Source organism: Phaseolus vulgaris, chromosome 5, assembly GCF_051622355.1.
Source record: "Phaseolus vulgaris cultivar YP4 chromosome 5, ASM5162235v1, whole genome shotgun sequence".
NCBI lineage: Eukaryota > Viridiplantae > Streptophyta > Magnoliopsida > Fabales > Fabaceae > Phaseolus > Phaseolus vulgaris.
Window position 1 is genome coordinate 41,926,928 of NC_143502.1, and position 18,320 is coordinate 41,945,247.

At 31.6% G+C, this 18,320-nt stretch overlaps 1 protein-coding gene and 2 long non-coding RNA genes across 3 annotated transcripts; 1 reads left to right on the forward strand and 2 right to left on the reverse strand.

Annotated features, from left to right (window-relative positions):
* The first annotated feature begins 1,100 nt into the window (after positions 1-1,100).
* LOC137835888 (LRR receptor-like serine/threonine-protein kinase IOS1) lies at positions 1,101-7,032 on the forward strand. Its single transcript, XM_068644631.2, has 14 exons — positions 1,101-1,388; positions 2,388-2,543; positions 3,031-3,562; positions 3,646-4,127; positions 4,206-4,344; positions 4,433-4,504; positions 4,647-4,718; positions 4,791-4,871; positions 5,072-5,226; positions 5,333-5,580; positions 5,666-5,792; positions 5,974-6,042; positions 6,131-6,320; positions 6,452-7,032. Exons 2-14 carry the CDS (start codon positions 2,480-2,482, stop codon positions 6,861-6,863), a joined length of 2,643 nt encoding a protein of 880 aa, XP_068500732.1. The 5' UTR covers positions 1,101-1,388; positions 2,388-2,479; the 3' UTR covers positions 6,864-7,032.
* LOC150027653 (uncharacterized) lies at positions 5,245-5,558 on the reverse strand. The gene is made up of 2 exons (XR_016520819.1): positions 5,497-5,558; positions 5,245-5,397 (listed from the first exon to the last, which is right to left on the reverse strand). It is a non-coding gene; the product is annotated as an uncharacterized LOC150027653 (long non-coding RNA).
* A 150-nt stretch (positions 7,033-7,182) lies between the features above and the next one.
* Positions 7,183-12,216, reverse strand: LOC137835892 (uncharacterized). Its single transcript, XR_011085166.2, has 2 exons — positions 11,506-12,216; positions 7,183-7,473 (listed from the first exon to the last, which is right to left on the reverse strand). It is a non-coding gene; the product is annotated as an uncharacterized LOC137835892 (long non-coding RNA).
* Between the last annotated feature and the right edge of the window lie 6,104 nt (positions 12,217-18,320).

An 18,320-nucleotide genomic window follows, 5' to 3' on the forward strand; every position in this document is an offset into this window, starting at 1 on the left:
GCGAAATATATATACATATGAATGTCATTAGGCTGCTTACAATTTCTTTATTAGTGATTTTTTCTGTAAAAAAAGAACAAAGAATTGTTAACAAAAGGTGATCAGTTTTGTAAATTGTAAAATGAGAGTACAATTAGAGAAGTGTAAAAGAGAGAAAACAAATTTCACATTAAAAATCTTAATTAAAATTCATTTATCCCCAAGTTGAATAAACATTGAAGAATTATATGGGTTAATTATCTCAAGTTGTTCCAAACCATTACAAGAAATAGAAATCAATTTTTAGAAACAAAAAATAATTAGTTATTATAGTGATTAAATTAGAAACTAAACAAAATTTGGTTTCTAAATTAGTTTTTATTATTGTTAAATAGTTTCTACCAAGGTTTTAACTACCAATGATTTAGATTCTAAATTTGATAACAAAAACTTTGGTTGCTAATTAAATACCAATTTAGAAGTCATTTAATAGTAATAAAAAAACTAATTTAAAAATCAAATTTGATAAAAAAAATTCAAAACTAAAACTTTAAAACATCAACTATTAACCTAACCTGCCGTATATAATATCGGTGTTCAATTAAATAAATAATTAAAACGTTGTCTTTTTGTTTACAAATTAACCTGTGTAATCTAATTTTATTATGAATTTGTTTTAGAAGAACTCAAACATTGTATTCTTAATTTATCACATTTATGGAGTATGAGTTGTTTTACCAACTTTTTTATAAGTATTATTTTTAAGAGTGAAATAATGTCTTTGAAAAAAACTAAATTTAGTTAATTGTATTGAAATTAATTTTTTGAGAAGTAATATGATTTTTTTAACAAAATTAGCTTATCAATTAATAAATTTTAGTTTAAAAACAAAATAATTTTATTTTATCCTTTACAATATTTAAAAAAAAAATGTAGAAACTAGTATCATTTTCCACCTCTGCTTCTGCTGAAATGTTGAATCACGTGGTTCTGCTTCTGCTGAACGGCACAGACCCTGGATGGAATGACAGTGTTAAAAGGTTTTCGTGCATTATAAGGTTAGGTCAATGCATCCTACCATTGACTGGAGTCAATGGTGGAACATTCCACAGAGTCACAGCCAATTTTTCTTCTTTCTGACCTAGTCACTCCATAATAGTCAACATCTTGTATATGGGGCAAACTGTTACAATATATTATGGTAAATAGCCTTGATGGAAAGGTAATAAGGTGAAGTTGGAGCAGCAGAAATTCAGATCACATCACTGCACTGGTAGCTTCTTCCTTCTTCTTCATTTCCTGCTTATGAGTTACACATGCAGAATCCTCACTCAGTAACTGCTATATGAAGATTTAACAGTTATGGGGTTTCCTGTCACACATTTTCTTGAACACTCTCATGGATTCAGGTGATTTCCTATTTAAGATTATGTCTGAGGATTCTTTATATTTGATATGATCCATATTTTGTTTTCTGCTTTGTTTAAACAGTGGGTTAAGGACTCTATATATATACCTGCATGCATGTATTAATTACTCATCCCTCTTTCTTTCATCAATTTTCTTTTATAATATTTTATTTTTTCATGCTCTACCCATAATATTCAGATTATGCAGGTGCAAATTATGCAGCTATAAAAACCAGTGTACATTCAATTCTGATTACCGCTTTTAGATTGTTACTTAGCAAAGAGTTTTGGTACAGGTTGAAACACTCATAAAAAGTATTCTTTTAGTTCATTTATTTTTTTGATAAAAAAAGAGAGTATATTTTTAACTGGAAAACTTAAATTACAAATCTGTTGTATATGATGATTAGCACATGACTAGTAACTTTATTATAAATTGCAATTATAAAAATAACTTTACACTCTCAACTAATTAAGAGAAAAACTTACGAATAAGAATATTATGTTGAGTTTTATACTTTGAGGTTCTTTTTACGGGATCTTTTTTCTTTTTAGTGGATTCATTGTCTGACTCAAACGTATTTTAAACTGTAATTTTGTTTTAATTAATTTTCAAATTTGTATCTTCTTTATAAATAAAGCTCTTAAACTTTAATTCAATCGTGAATTGATCTTAAACTTTATTGTTTTTCTATTATTTAATATATAAGGATGATTGTAAAAGTCTTTTATGAAGTATGAATATTTTTAAAGATTAATTAGGAAAGTATTAAAATTTTAGGTGTTTATTTATAAAAGTTAAGATGAATTACAACAAAGTGTTTGTTATTGGTCTCTTTTGTATATATTCCTGGAAGTGATCCTGCTCAATCATTGCAGTTTTTGTGATAATATTCAGCCTTTTATTCTAGCTGTTTTTTTAAAAATTAAATTACAGATTTTATTTGAAGTTAGGGTTGATTGATGGGTGAATTAAGTAGTATTATTTGTATGATGCAGATTGCAGAGTTAAACACGGAAACAGAAATTAAAGCTAAAAAGTGTTTGTAATTACCTCAAAAGCTCACACGTTGACTAGCTCCTCTAAGTCAATGTGGATGACTTTCTACGTTGCTCTTTTAGCTGTTCTACTTCTTCAAGTTCATGCTCAACCAGGTTCGTTACACCAAAACAACAACCATTTATTTTCTCAAACAACTTCATTATATCATTATTTTCTGTGCTAAAACAATAGAAAAAGAAGACAGACAAAAGAGAAAAAGAATAAAAATAAATTTTATTTAATTAAAAAATAAAAAATAATCAATTTTGTAAAGCTCCATATTTACCAGTCGCACTAGTCCAAACTATATTCTGAAGTATCTTCTATAATAAACATGTTTCACTAAAGATTAATACTAGATTCATCATAATCATACTGAAATATTCATTTTATCTTTCATGGCAGAACGATTTGTCGTAGCTACTTTATTAGTCTGATATTCAAATTTTCTTCATCTTTTCACTACTTAATGTCTTATCTATCTTATCTATGTAATTTAAATTATTATTGAATTCAATATATATCTTCTTTCATTATTAATTTCACTCTTTCTCTCTTTGTAGCAACTTTAACAGTAATATATGCAATTTTATGTTTTAGGATTTATCAGCATAGATTGCGGAGCTGAAGCAGGTGTCAACTATACTGACACACTTGGTATAAATTACGTTTCGGATGCAAATTTCACAAATACTGGTGTGAGATCGACAATATCATCTGAGGAGATCAGCAGGCACAGTCAACGACAACTGTTGAGGCTGAGAAGTTTCCCAGAAGGAAAAAGGAACTGCTACAAAATAAGCGTCACAAGAGGCTCTAAGTATCTCATCCGCACTCTTTTTCTTTATGGAAATTATGATGTCCGAAATATGTCACCACAGTTTGATCTTCATCTGGGACCTAACCTGTGGGATACAGTCACTATACACAATGCATCCTCTTACCAATCCAATGAGATCATACATGTACCTTTACAGGATTTCGTACAAATCTGTCTGGTTAACACAGGAAATGGTACACCATTTATAACAGCCATAGAATTGAGAATTTTGAAAAATAATACATACGTTACTGAATCAGGATCACTGAAACGTTACCGGCGATATGATTTGGGTTCTAACAGAAGCTACAGGTGAAATCATACTTATGGATTAAATCTGTTGCCTTATAAGATTTGATTGATTCATTATTGGATTTATTCTGATTTTCTCACAGGTACTCGGTTGATGTTTATGATCGTTTCTGGTATGTCTGGGACAAAAAAAATTGGACTAAGTTAAGTGCTTCGATTCCAGATAATTCTTTGATAGAGAATGATTACCGACTGGGAGCAACCATCATGAGCACCGCAGTTACACCAGCAAATGGTAGTGCTCCGTTGGTAATAAGCTGGGAGGCAGAAAATGAAACTGAGGAATTCTATATGTACATGCACTTCACGGAGATCCAGGTGTTAACCACGAATCAGACAAGACAATTCAACATCAGGAGGAACGGTGAATCAGGGTGGTGGTTTCAAAATTTCTCCCCACTGTACCACAATGTCACTACTCTATATACCCCGTCAGCCATCAGCGGGAAAGTAATTACATATTCACTGGAGATGACCAAAAATTCTACCCTGCCTCCCATCATCAATGCCATTGAAATTTACAAACTAAAACAATTCCATCAATCTGAAACATTCCAAGAAGATGGTAAGCCACAAAACTATCGTACTTTATATCCATTTCTTCTGTTTTTTCAATTTTTTTTATGATTTGAAACATATATAGTCGATGCGATTACAAGCATCAAGTCAGTTTATGGGCTGACAAGAGATTGGGAAGGTGATCCATGCGCCCCTGCAGCCTACTTGTGGGATGGTTTGAACTGTACCTATGGCGACAACGAGGTCCCAAGAATCACAACTTTGTAAGTCTTCTTGCTCATATTTCTATTTTTGCTTTATAAAACTCAGATGATATTGTATATAAATATAACTATTCATTGAGTAAAACAGGAATTTAGGATCAAGTGGATTGTCAGGAAAGATAAACCCTTCAATCTCAAAGCTCACCATGTTGGAGAATCTGTGAGTTTTTTTTGTTTTTCTTTTATTTCACCCACTCCAAAAATAGACGAGACCAGAAAAAACTGTAAGATATTCTTTTGACTTTCGGCACATGTGTCAAGATTTAAACATACTTACTATAGCCAAACTATTTGTTTTCTAGGGATTTATCTAACAACAACTTAAGTGGTGAAGTTCCTGATTTTCTGATTCAGTTGCAACACTTGAAGATCTTGTAAGTTACTTCATTTACTGCAACACTATATATTATCCTCTGAATCAGATAATAGAATGATATTTTTTTTAGAAACTTGGAGAAGAATAACCTCTCCGGTTCAATTCCCTCTTCACTTATTGCAAAATCACACGAAGGTTCTCTCTCACTAAGGTATGAATCTAACTAAAAGGTCTCAAATTCATAATATGGTTACTTATGATGCTGATTGATTATTAATTACTTATATTTAAGGCATTTGAGATTCATTTATAAATGATCCACAAATAAATTGAAGTATGTATTTAAATTATGGATTATTTGTAACGTTTACTGAGACTTGAAACATATTTTTTCTGTGATTTCCATGGTAGTGTGGGTCAAAATCCAAATCTATGTGAATCTGGTCAATGCAACGAGACGAAAAAGAAAAACATAGTTACGCCCATAGTAGTATCCATTTGTGGGGTTTTAATTCTTCTAATAGCCGTTGCAATACTGTGGATCTGTAAAAGGAAAAAATCAAAAGGTAATGCTGAAGTAATTACGGCAAGTTCGTATTTTCTATTAACATTTTACCATAAAGTTATTTTTAACCTATTCATTTTCAAAATATTTTTTTGAAAAATTTACAGATTCGGTGGCAGTAAATCATCAGAATAAGATTTCACAGCAATCCACAGAAAAGGATGATTCGTTCCTGCAACACAAAAGTCAAATGTATTCATACATTGATGTCCTTCAAATCACTAACAATTTCAATAGAATTATTGGTAAAGGAGGATTTGGAACAGTTTACCTGGGCTTTATCGATGAGACTCCAGTTGCAGTGAAAATGCTTTCCCCATCAGCAGTTCATGGTTATCAACAATTTCAGGCAGAGGTAAGTTATTAATCAATTTACTCTAGGTTTCTAAGCTTGGTACCAAACTTATATGGTTTAACATGGTTGTAATTTTGATTTGCAGGTTAAAGTTCTAATCAGAGTTCATCACAAAAATTTGACATCCCTTATTGGTTACTGTAACGAAGGAACCAACAAGGCTCTCATATATGAGTACATGGCTAAAGGGAACTTACGAGAACATCTCTCAGGTTGGTTCCAAATAACATTATTTTTTTGTTAAAAATTTGTGAAATCAATTTCCAAGTTTGATTCATTTCTGAAACTCTTTATATGGAATTTGTAATATTGGAGAACTGTATGAGTCGTATGACTAACTTGTACTGAACAAAAACAAACATGTATAGAAAGTTACAGAAGTTGTTCCTGTAGGTAAATACAACGAATCACCATTCTTGAGCTGGAAGGAAAGACTTCGTGTAGCAGTGGATGCAGCCCTAGGTCAGAAAGTAAAATTCAAATTATGAATTTTTGTTAACTCTCTTTTACCTTCTTAACACGTTTGCCGTATTTATAAATCTAATATCAGGGTTGGAATATCTGCAAAATGGTTGCAAGCCTCCTATAATCCACAGAGATGTAAAATCTGCAAACATCTTGTTGGATGGACACTTCCAAGCAAAATTATCTGATTTCGGTCTATCCAAAGTTGTACCAGTTGATGGGGCATCTCATGTGTCAACTATTGTTGCTGGTACTTTTGGTTATCTGGACCCTCAGTAAGTACTTTGATTATTGCCTTTTCCTTCATTTTATAGGAAAATATAGAGAGAATTTCCACGTGAATATTTGAGTTATCATCACAAAATTCGCAGAGGAAATAATTTGGGTTTCATGACTTCTCCTGCAGCTACCACTCTTCCAATAGATTAACACAGAAAAGTGATGTTTATAGCTTTGGAGTTGTTCTCTTGGAAATAATCACAAATCAATCAGTAATGGCAGGGAATGAAGAAAATGGTCACATAAGTGAACGAGTTAGATCCATGATACCAACGGGGGATATCAGGGCCATAGTTGACTCAAGGTTAGAAGGAAATTTTGACATTAACTCCGCATGGAAAGCCCTAGAAATAGCAATGGCTTGTGTTTCTCCAAATCCCAACGAAAGGCCAATGATGAGTGTGGTGGTGATTGAACTACAAGAGAGTTTGGCCACGGAATTAGCTAGAACAGAGCATAACAATGGTGGTGATCCTAGGTACTCAGTTGCGGAGGGGAGCGAGGATTTAGACACCGAATTCATGCCCTTTGCTAGGTAAAAGCTTACTCAAGATGAGAATAATAGAACAACGTTGTAACAAGGGAAAGTGATGTTTGTACCAGAAGTTGGTTATGAGTGGTTTACTTTTATCAGTTTTCTGAATCTGTGTTGTTTAGGAGTGGTGATAGCAGTAATAAAAATTAAAAATATTATTTTGGATTTGTAAACTAGAGTTGCCAAAAACAATCACTCTAGCAAGTTTTATTATTTTAATCTTTAGAAATTGTTATTAACAAATACTTAGTTTAAACTCAAGAAAAGTAATGAGAAAATATTAAGACATAGAGGATTGTTACAGCTTTTGATATATGCGGAAATATGTTATAAGTTTTTTTTTTTTAATCAGCAATAAAGATTTAATAAATAGAAGTACTAGGGGTACTCCAACCCATTTACACAATTCCTTATACTAGAGAAATGAGGTTTCCAAATAACATGCCTAAACATAGACATATTCTACACATATATCTGCTAATCTTAACCTCTTTAAAAACAACAAGATGTCAATACATAAACCAAAATAGATATCAAGGAATCCTGTAACTTAATCAAATTCCAGACTATAGGCGTATCAACTCAAAAGAAAGACTTTGCCTCCTTGCTATCTACTGCATTTTCCAAGCATCCATTATGATTAAAGTTGTACCCCAAGGACATTACTCTCATGCAAACCAAGAATCCAACAAAAAGCAAAGAAAGGGTGTTAATCATCAATGTATTGATTTTAAACATTCATATACATTAATACACCAATCAGAATAAGAGAAATTTGACTTTGGAAATTTATAACTTACCCATGCCCACGCCTTTACTTGGGCCAAAGCAAAAATTTCAACAGGATCCACCACTGCATTATTGAAAATTATCCTATTCCTATGATTCCAAATTCCCCAAATAATAGAAATCCACATACATTTCCAAACACAATTTCCCAAGTAGTTTAGACCCATAAAACCTATTTGTTCGAAATGTTGAATAGCATTATCACAATGTACAAAAACTCTACCAGCCCAAGCATCAGACATACACCATACTTTAGAAGTCACTTTACATGTGAAGAAAAGATGATTTACTGTTTCAAGCTCAGACCCACACATGACACACATTCCCCTTCCAACCTGAATTCCTCTATGTACTAAATTATCATATGTTGCAATTTTACCAAATAAAACACGCCAGGCAAAGTGATGTGCTGATGGTAGTGCTTTTATGCTCCAAAAAGAATCAAAATTGAAATCAGAGCATGAATGTGACTGCAAATTATTTTGTTGGCAAAGGATTTTATAAGCAGAATTAACAGTAAAACAATTTGAGATATCACCTACCCACACCCACTCATCATTTCTACAAGCATCTATTTTAATAGTCTTCAATTCATCCATAAATTCATTTATAATTTCATTTTCCCATAAAAACCACTCTCTTCTCCATTCTATTTGCCATACCCACTGATTTTCTTGCCATACCCCATATTTATCTACAGAGCCCTCTTTAAGCACTGAGTTTGAAAAAATTCTGGGATATCTGTTTTTCAAAGTATCATTCCCTATCCAATGGTCTGTCCAAAACTTAATATTACTCCCTGCACCGATCTTCCACCTTCTATGATTATCAAACCAAGAGTTTGAGTTTCCTCCGCACACCTTCTTGATATCTCTCCACCACCAAGATTCAGTATTTGACACAACACTATCATCTAACTCTCTCCAAGACCCATATTTAGATTCCAATACCTGTTTCCAAAGTCCTGATTTTTCACAACCAAGTCTCCATTTCCATTTCCCAAGAAGAGCCATATTAAACAACTTTACATCCTTAATTCCCAGTCCTCCTTCCGATTTAGATTGACATAGAAGGTCCCACTTAATCCAGGCTATCTTCCTTTTATCACTTCCCCATCCCCATAGAAAATCTCTTTGTAATCTTGTGATTAAATTCCCAACTGTTGTAGGCATTTTGAACAGAGATAAGTAATATAAAGGGACAGCTGAAATGACAGATTTTATCAAAGTAACTCTTCCAGCAAAAGATAAAAATTTTCCTTTCCAACTAGAAAGCTTGCTTTTAATTTTTGCTATCATATCATTCCAAAACACTTTTTTCCTATGATTATCTCCCACAGGAACCCCTAAATATTTAAAAGGAACTTCCATTTGATTACAATTTAAAATCGCAGAGTATCTTAGAATTTCAGTATGTTGTGCCCCTATACCTGCGATTTTACTTTTTCGAAAATTCACCTTCAACCCAGACACAAGTTCAAAACATCTTAGAGTACATTTAATTGTTGTAATGTTTTTCACATTATCCTCACAGAAAAATATAGTATCATCAGCAAACTGTAACATACTAACCTCAACCTGATCCAAGCCTACTTTAATCCCATCATAGAATCCTTTTTGTTGGGCCACTCTCATGACTCCAGCCAAACCTTCAGCCACTATAAGAAATAGAGATGGTGCTAAAGGGTCGCCCTGCCTTAGGCCCTTTGTCGGTTGGAATTGTTCTGTAGGACTTCCATTGACAAGTATGGATATAGATGATGATTCTAAGCAACTCCTAATCCATCTAATCCATGTATTTCCAAACCCCATCCTTTGTAACATATAAAATAGAAAATTCCAATCCACAGAGTCGTAGGCTTTCTCAAAATCAGCCTTAACAATGATACACTTACTCTTCTTCTTTCTTACCTCCTCTATAACTTCATTTGCCACAATTATGCTATCAAGAATACCCCTTCCTTGAATGAAAGCTGATTGTTTATGATCAATGATTATATGCATGATTTTCTGCAGTCTTCTAGCTAAAATTTTTGCTATGATTTTGTAAAAACTGCCAACTAAGGATATTGGTCTAAAGTCCTCTAATCTAACAGGGTTAGCAATTTTAGGGATGATTGTGATAAAAGAGGCATTACATCCTTTTGGCCATCTCCCCCATCTTTGAAAGCAACATACAGCTTTATATAATTCTATATTTATAATCTCCCAGAATTCTTTAAAAAAGCTAAAATTAAAACCATCTGGTCCAGGGGATTTATTACTATCACAGTCCCACACTGCCTGTTTCACTTCTTCCATAGAGATTACCTTTATCAAAGCCCTATTATCCTCACTGCTAATATTTGGGAAGGGAACATTGTCTAACAGCAATTGAATTTCTCGTGAGCCCGTGAATCTTTCTTTATAGAACCTTAGAACTTCCCCCTTTACCCTTGATGGTTCCTCACACCATTCATTCCCTACATACACCCCGTTCAATCTGTTTTTATTTGACCTCCATTTTATAATCTTATGAAAGAATTGTGTATTTAGATCTCCTTCCTGCAGCCATTTAATTCTTGATTTTTGTCTATTAAGCATTTCAATTTTTAGGCACAGATTTTTCAAATCAGCAGACAAAGATTTCCTTCTTTTTTTCTCATCCTCATTCAATCCACCTTGCTCATCTTTTGTGTCTAGATTGCTAATCATCTGTTCTAGGTTAATTAATTTTGTCTGCAATGAGCCAAACACCTCTTTATTCCAAGTATTAATCCTCTTTTTTAAAGATTTCAATTTTTCCTTCATTTTCCATATTTCATTTCCTTCAAAATTTTGATTTTCCCAATCATTCTTAACACAATCTTTAAAGCTTTTGTCTGTTTGCCACACATTTAGATATCTAAACGGTTTTGGTCCCTAATCTTGATGAGATTGTTTTATAATTAAAGCACAATGATCAGATACCGTTCTATTTAAAGCATATTGTTTACATTGTGGCCAAACATCCATCCATTCCAGGGACAATAGTGTCCTATCCAATCTTGATTTTGCCTCCCCATTAGTTCTATACCAAGTGTATCTCCTTCCTACCATAGGTATGTCAAATAGTTCCATTTTTTCAATGAACTCATTAAAATCATTCATTTCCTTTTTGTATGAACCCAAAGGTTGACAACCTATTCTCTCATCTTGTTTTCTCACGGCATTAAAATCACCAAGTATGCACCACAACTTATTTTGATTCTGTTCTTTAAAAATTAAAATTTCCTCCCACATTATTCTTTTTTCACTTAAACTACAAGCAGAATACACATTTACCACAACAATTAATTGATTTTTATCAAGCATTATCCCTTGAGCAATAACAAAGCCATTTCCTATGTAATGATATTCTAATTTAAAAGCATTATTATCCCAGATGGTAAGGATTCCCCTTGCACCTTTGTCAGCATTCTTATGTATCCAGTTTATGTTCGATTTCCCCCACATATTTTGGCATATCTCAAAATTTATATTTTCCATTTTAGTTTCTTGTAAGCATGCAAACTGTATAGCTTCCTTTGATATAATATTTTTTATGTATGTGCGTTTGTGTTGTGAGCCTAACCCTCTACAATTAAAACATAATATTCTCATTAATCAACAGTCACATTCCCCCCTTTTCTAGACAGATTACACTGTTGGTCCCTATTTTCCAGAAAATTTATTTGTTTTATAACATCGTCCTCATCCCCAGAATATGTAAACCCCAATTTTTTCGCAAGATCCCATAATTTCACCGCATCCATAGGGCTATTTTTCAACCAAAACATCCTATTACAATTTCTAATTCCAGAATCAGAGACAGATATAGATGGTTTTTTATTTGCTAACCTTTTGGATGTTCTTTTCACCCCTCCATTCGGTGCATGAGTCGACTTTCTCCTTTTTCTACTGGATTCACCAATGAGCATGTTGGACCGCTAGAGCAAGGAGCTGGGATTGATTTTAGTTTGGTTGATAAGGGACATATGGTTCTGCGCAGAGACGGAAATAGAAGTGGGTTGCATAACCTCCTTTCCTTTTAACACACGATCATTCTTTACATCCCTTGTTGTTATGCCTTTCGTTGTCCCACAAATTTTGATCGTTTCATCCTCCCATTGATGACTCTTACAGCCGCTAGAGTCATTCTCGTGCAAGCACTGAAAGACGTGAGGGTTGAGATCAATGTCCATTAGATGGGCTTCAAGTTTCTGATTGGGCTGGCTAGTGCATCCAGGTTCCAACGATATATTTCCATCTCCACTCCCCCTCCCCTGCCATAGGTCCACTACCGCCTCATTCGGCCCACAAAGAGTATCTGAAATATGGCTGACGTTGGATGGTTTGTTGTGAGCCGCACACATGGGTGACCCTTGATTGTTAGGGCTGACTTGGATATTATCATTATGTGGAGCGCATATGGGCCACGAGCCCAGCCCATCCTGCAAGATCATTTCATCTTCAAATTCCGCACGTTCCCGTCTTTGGGCTTGTGACTCGTTTGGCCCATTTGTTTGGTCAATTCTAGGGTTGACTTGAATCATGTCCGTTGGAGTTTTTTAGCCGTTGTCTTGGGAAGCTGAATCTGGTACCACTGTGTTATAAGTTAGTAAAGTTAAAATTAATAATGTTATATAAGTTAGTAATAATAATTTAGCTTCTTCCCTTTTTATATTGATAGTTTCCTCCTTACTTTTGTCTACAATCCCTATACAAAACTCTCTTTTCTTCGAGTTTTCCTGAACTTTTAAGTCAAGGTATTTGAACGGGATTGACATTTGGGCACAGTTAAGCATATTGGCATAAACCGCTAGCTGCTGGCTTTTGTAGCTTCGCAAACCACCAAAGTGTCATCTACGAACTGAGCATTGAAACTTCTACTTGGCCTATTTTCACTCACTGCTTTTCTTACTAGGCCTGTCCAACCTCTCACCATGACCAAAAAGAGAAAATGAGCGATTGAGACCCTTTGTCTTAGACCCTTTGTGGGAATGAATTCTTGGGAAGAACTGTAACATCCTTAATTTTACCCATATATAATGTAATAAAAGTAAAACAAGCAATATTTAATTACAAATAACATATACTACTTTCTCATATGTGTATCTCAAAAGAAATATCCCTCTTCATAGGGATTTAATATATACATCAAAAGTTTTAACAACCAAACAAAACATTCAAATAAAACTATCTCATTTTTTCAGCTGTTCACTGAACTGCTCCCATGTAAAACACGATCATCACAGATAAAGAAACAAACACAAACAAATAACAGGGTAAGCTATCTATATAAAATGTTTTGATATAATTTAAATTTCAAATTAATAAGCATAATTCATCAATTCTCATATGATTTCTCAAACCATCAAGTGTCTATTACATTCATAAAATTCATTTTTCATATGTCAGACTTTTACTGACTCACAACACTTGACTCTACTTCCGGAAGACTCGTTGCATCTGTCATACTACTGCTGTGAAACCCACACAACCATGCACATAATTATCTCAATATCTCATCATCTCATCATCTTCATATGACAGGGTAAATCCATTTGATATGCTCTGATCAGTTCTTTCAAACCTCAGAATCAGCCAAATGGACCTCCTTCGACTCTCACCAACTGAATAACTTCATCTATTTGATTCCATTATATCAGTAGAGTTAGGATCGTCTCATTCACAGGACACTCACAAATCAATACACCCTAATAAAGTGTCTTGATCACACTTTAACCTCATTACATACATCATTTAACATATCAATGCACCACTCAATCACTTCATATATAAACTTTCTAAATAATCCAAATATATCTCAAACTTTACTTAAAACACATAATTAATTCCAAATATATGCTCTTTAAATCAATCATCATCTGAAATCACACAACCACTTCTCATCAAACATCTCACTTAAGTAATTCAATCAAAATATTCAAAAAGAATAGCTCAACTCATTTATATTATCATTCAAACACTTTCAATTCTCAATCACAAACAGTTTCAACAAATTATTCACCTTAAAATCAATATAAAAGATTCAAAATCAACCATTCCAGTCAATATATTACTTTACTCTTCAAGAGAGACAATCCTGCAAGCAAAAATAATTGGAATTGGTGACTACGTCACCTCCACATCCAGAATCTTCTAACCTAGGGTTTTATTGAAAATAATAAGACTAGCTTCCCTTAGCTGAACTTTAGCTGATGCTCACGAGCTCCAAATCTAAAGCTGCACCACAGAATCCTAATCAAAATCTAACTATATAACTAAGACTTTGAGTTAACAGATATTAACCCTAAAGATAAAAGAGTCACATGTAAAACTCATGTAGACAACCAAGTTCAAAATTTGACTCAAAGAAAAGGGCCAAAAATGAACTTACTCTATTTAGGATTTTGATCAGGCAATCTTGTAGAGTTCATTTCCAGGAGTCCAATAGCAGACTCCGATCGTCAAACTGATAACTGAGGATGTCAGAATCATAGAGAGAAGGAGAGGAAAGGAAAAGGGTACGAAAATAAACTTACTCTATCAGAGATTTTGATTTTGATCGGGCAGTCTTGTAGTCTTCGCTGCCAGAGTCTAATGGCGTACTCTGATCGTCAAACAGATGAACGAGGAGGTCAGAATTTTAGAGAGAAGGGAGAGAAAGGAAAAGGGAAACTTTTAGAGAGATGTGGTTATTTTAAAATGAAACAATAACTGAATTTTCTATTTATATGTCATTTTCATTTTAATAATAAAATATTTCGGTATCATTTAAAATATATCCCTTCTACTCTAAGGTTATTTTCTAGATCCTTATAAGAACTACCATTCATCAAAACAGATACAAATGATAGCATCCTTTAATCCAACTAATATATTTCTCACAGAAGCCTAATCTACTAAACATACAGTAGAGGAATTCCTATAGAACAGAGTCATAAGTTTTTTCATGATCAACTTTTATTATTAGTCTTAACCTCTTTTCCTTCATAAGATCTTCCACCACTTCATTGGCTACAATGATGCTTTTCAACAACAAGCCCCTATTTCTTATAGTTAGGTGGTTTTGAGTATGAGATGCAGTTATACTAGAAAACAGTGAAGAAAGGTGAGACAGTTCTCAATTTATAAGGCAATTAAAACAATGCATTTACATGACATCATTTTGTAGAAAAAGGATGTCAAAAAACAAAATAAAAAAAATAAACCCTAAATCTAAACCCCAAACCCTAAAAAGGATAACAAAGGTAAAAGGTATGAAAAAAAAATATTAAATTTGAATTCATACTAATTAACTGATGATAATTATATACATAAGATGAAATTGTATGCATATTTTATATATATATTTTTTCAATTAAATTTAGAATTTTACTTCACTAATTTATAATGAGATATAATAAGAAATACAAAGTATAGTATTTTGATGAGAATCAAACTTACAGAAAGTCTTCTAACATGTAGAGATATACATTCAAAATAAGATTATTTTTTAAAGTGGAGTGTTAGATTACTTTAAAATATTTTCTTTGATTCAATTGAAGATTTGGTATTGAATTACTTCTAAATTCTAATATGCTTGTTTCTCTTATTCTAATTGTTGTCTTGGTCTTTTGACTTGCATTTTCTCATTTTAGTTTGATTGTTGTTGGCATAATATATAAGTGATTGCACACCTTACTTCATTGAACCGGTTTTATGAGATTAAGTTAGGATTAAAGCTCACTTCTTAATAATTGCAGTTGTGGTCTTTTTGGCAAGGTTAGGTGTGTAGTTGTTTGAAAGATGTTGTGTTGTATGGTTGTTTTAGTCTTTTGTTTATGAGTTGTATCACCCCTAAAATAATTCATTTGTATATATTGTTTCTTGCTGATAAAAAAAATTATAATTAATTTAAGATTTAGTAGGGAATTTTTTTTGTAGTATAAATTACAAGTAATAAAATTCTTTTAATTATATATAAATTTATAATATGGTTATTATAGTAAAGAAATCATTTTCATATAATTTTTTTTATCAGCAAATAGCAATGAAATTAAATAAGACCACTTCAGGGGTGGTCCAACCCTTATACAACAAAACAGATTTTCTCAAAGAGCCTTTCCATCTACATATCAACCAAAAGACCTCCTACTCTCTTTCCCATCTCAATCAATAATAAAAGAAACCCAAGAAACAACCTTTTACATAAAAACTAAACAGAATACATACATACCAAGGGTTCAAGACACCAATCAGAGAATGAGAAATTAGCTGACGGTATCTTTGATGAGATCCATGACCAAACCTTAATCTGTGTTAGAGAGAAAATTTCAGTGTGATCAACCACTCCACCTTTAAATAAACAATGTCAACCTTAATCCATGACCAATCCTTTTCATATAATATATTACATATGGACGACCAAACATGTCAATTTATTATTGGTCTAAAAAATAGATCGAAAGACTGCCTTAATCAAACAAATGAAAATTTTAATCCATCCCATTTATTCAAGCATTTCCACTTAATAATTTGAAGCAATATTCTTAATATAATATTAACTTGTCCGATGGTCCATTAGGGAATAAAATTCCCAGTTTTTTTTATTTGTATTTGAGAGTAAGTCAATGGTGATTAACAATTTAAAATGAAACACACACTGCACATTTTTATTTCAGATAACATTTAAATCATTATTTGATATTATAAGAATCATTAAGTACATCTCAATCACTTTAAAGTAATTTGTTATTCTCCAAAAATTCTGAATTATTCGTATGTTACACTGAAAACTAACAGTCATCCATAATAAGTATATTGTAATATTCATCCTATTTTTCATGTTATATTTGTTGCACTTACTTTGTAATAGTCTAATACCTAAATCTCTTTTTTTATTTATTTAATGTTTTAATCTATATAATTTAAATCATCATCGAATAGAATTCAATATATCTCCTTTCACCATTAAGTTTCTATATTTAATGTTTGATTCTTATAATCTCAATACCATCCTATATTCACATACCACTACAAGAAAATCATGAAATAGAAACTAATTTTTGACTAAAATAATTAGTTACAATAGAAACTAAAATAGAGATCATTTTAGAAACTAAAAAATAATTGGTTTCTAAATTAGTTTCTATTATTTTCTATTATTGTTAAATAGTTTCTAAATTGGTATCTAATTAGCAACTAATGTTTTAACTACCAATTATTTAGTTTCTAAATTTGGTAGAAAAACTTTGGTTGCTAATTAAATACCAATTTAGAAACTATTTAACAATAATAGAAAATAATATAAACTAATTTAGAAACCAAATTTCTTTTTAGTTTCTAAAATGGTCTCTAATTTAGTTATATTGCAAACACTTTGAATAGTTGAATCATTGTTAGATGACTTTACTTATATTATAATGGAATAATATTAGAGTAATATTGGAGTTTGATTCTTCATCAGCTTAAGGGATAGATTAAAGAAGGATATAATTAATAATCTAATAAAAATAATTAATATCTATGACGTTAAGGGAATTATCTAAATATATCCAAAAATCAGCAAGAGAAAACGGATTTTGAAATATATCAATGTATTCTTGGTTGGAATAAGTATAAAGCAATTCTCATAGAATAATAATGGAGCAGGTCTATAAATAAACAACATTAATAAGTGGAAAATAATAAATTTCCTAATCTTAGGACTACGGTGCAGTGGAAAAGGTCATGGGATTATAACAACTAGCTTTTATTTAATATGAATATACGTTCTCATATATGAAAGAAAAAAAAAACATTAAGATCATATTCTTTGTCTAAGAATGAAACATATATAATAATTAAACTAGAGCTGTCACATTCACAACAAATGCGAAATATATATACATATGAATGTCATCTCATTAGGCTGTTTACAATTTCTTTATTAGTGATTTTTTCTGTAAAAAAAGAACAAAAAATTGTTAACAAAAGGTTATCAGTTTTGTAAATTGTAAGCAATGAGAGTACAATTAGAGAAGTATAAAAGATAGAAAACAAATTTCACATTAAAAATCTTAATTAAAATTCATTTATCCCCAGTTGAATAAATATTGAAGAATTACCTGGGTTAATTATCCCCCAAATTGTTCCAAACCATTACAAGAAAATCATAAAATAGAAATAAAAACAAAAAATAATTAGTTGTTATAGTAATTAAATTAGAGATTATTGTAGGAATTAAAAAAAATTGGTTTTTAAATTAGTTTTAAATATTGTTAAATAGATTCTACCAAGGTTTTAATTACCAATTATTTAGATTCTAAATTTGGTTAAAAAACCTTGATGGCTCATTAGATACTAATTTAGAAACCATTTAACAGTAATAAAAATCAATTTATTAGAAACTAAATTTGATAAAAAAAATTCAAAACTAAAATATTAAAACATCAACTATATAACCTAACCTGCCCTATTAGTATCAGGTGTTCAATTAAATAAATAATTAAAACGTTGTCTCTTTTTTTTTACAAATTAACCTGTGTAATCTAATTTTATTATGAATTTTTTTTGAAGAACTCAAACATTGTATTCTTAATTTATCACATTTATGGAGTATGAGTTGTTTTACCAACTTTTTTATAAGTATTAACTTTAAGAGTGAAGTAATGTCTTTGAAAAAAACTAAATTTAGTTAATTATATTGA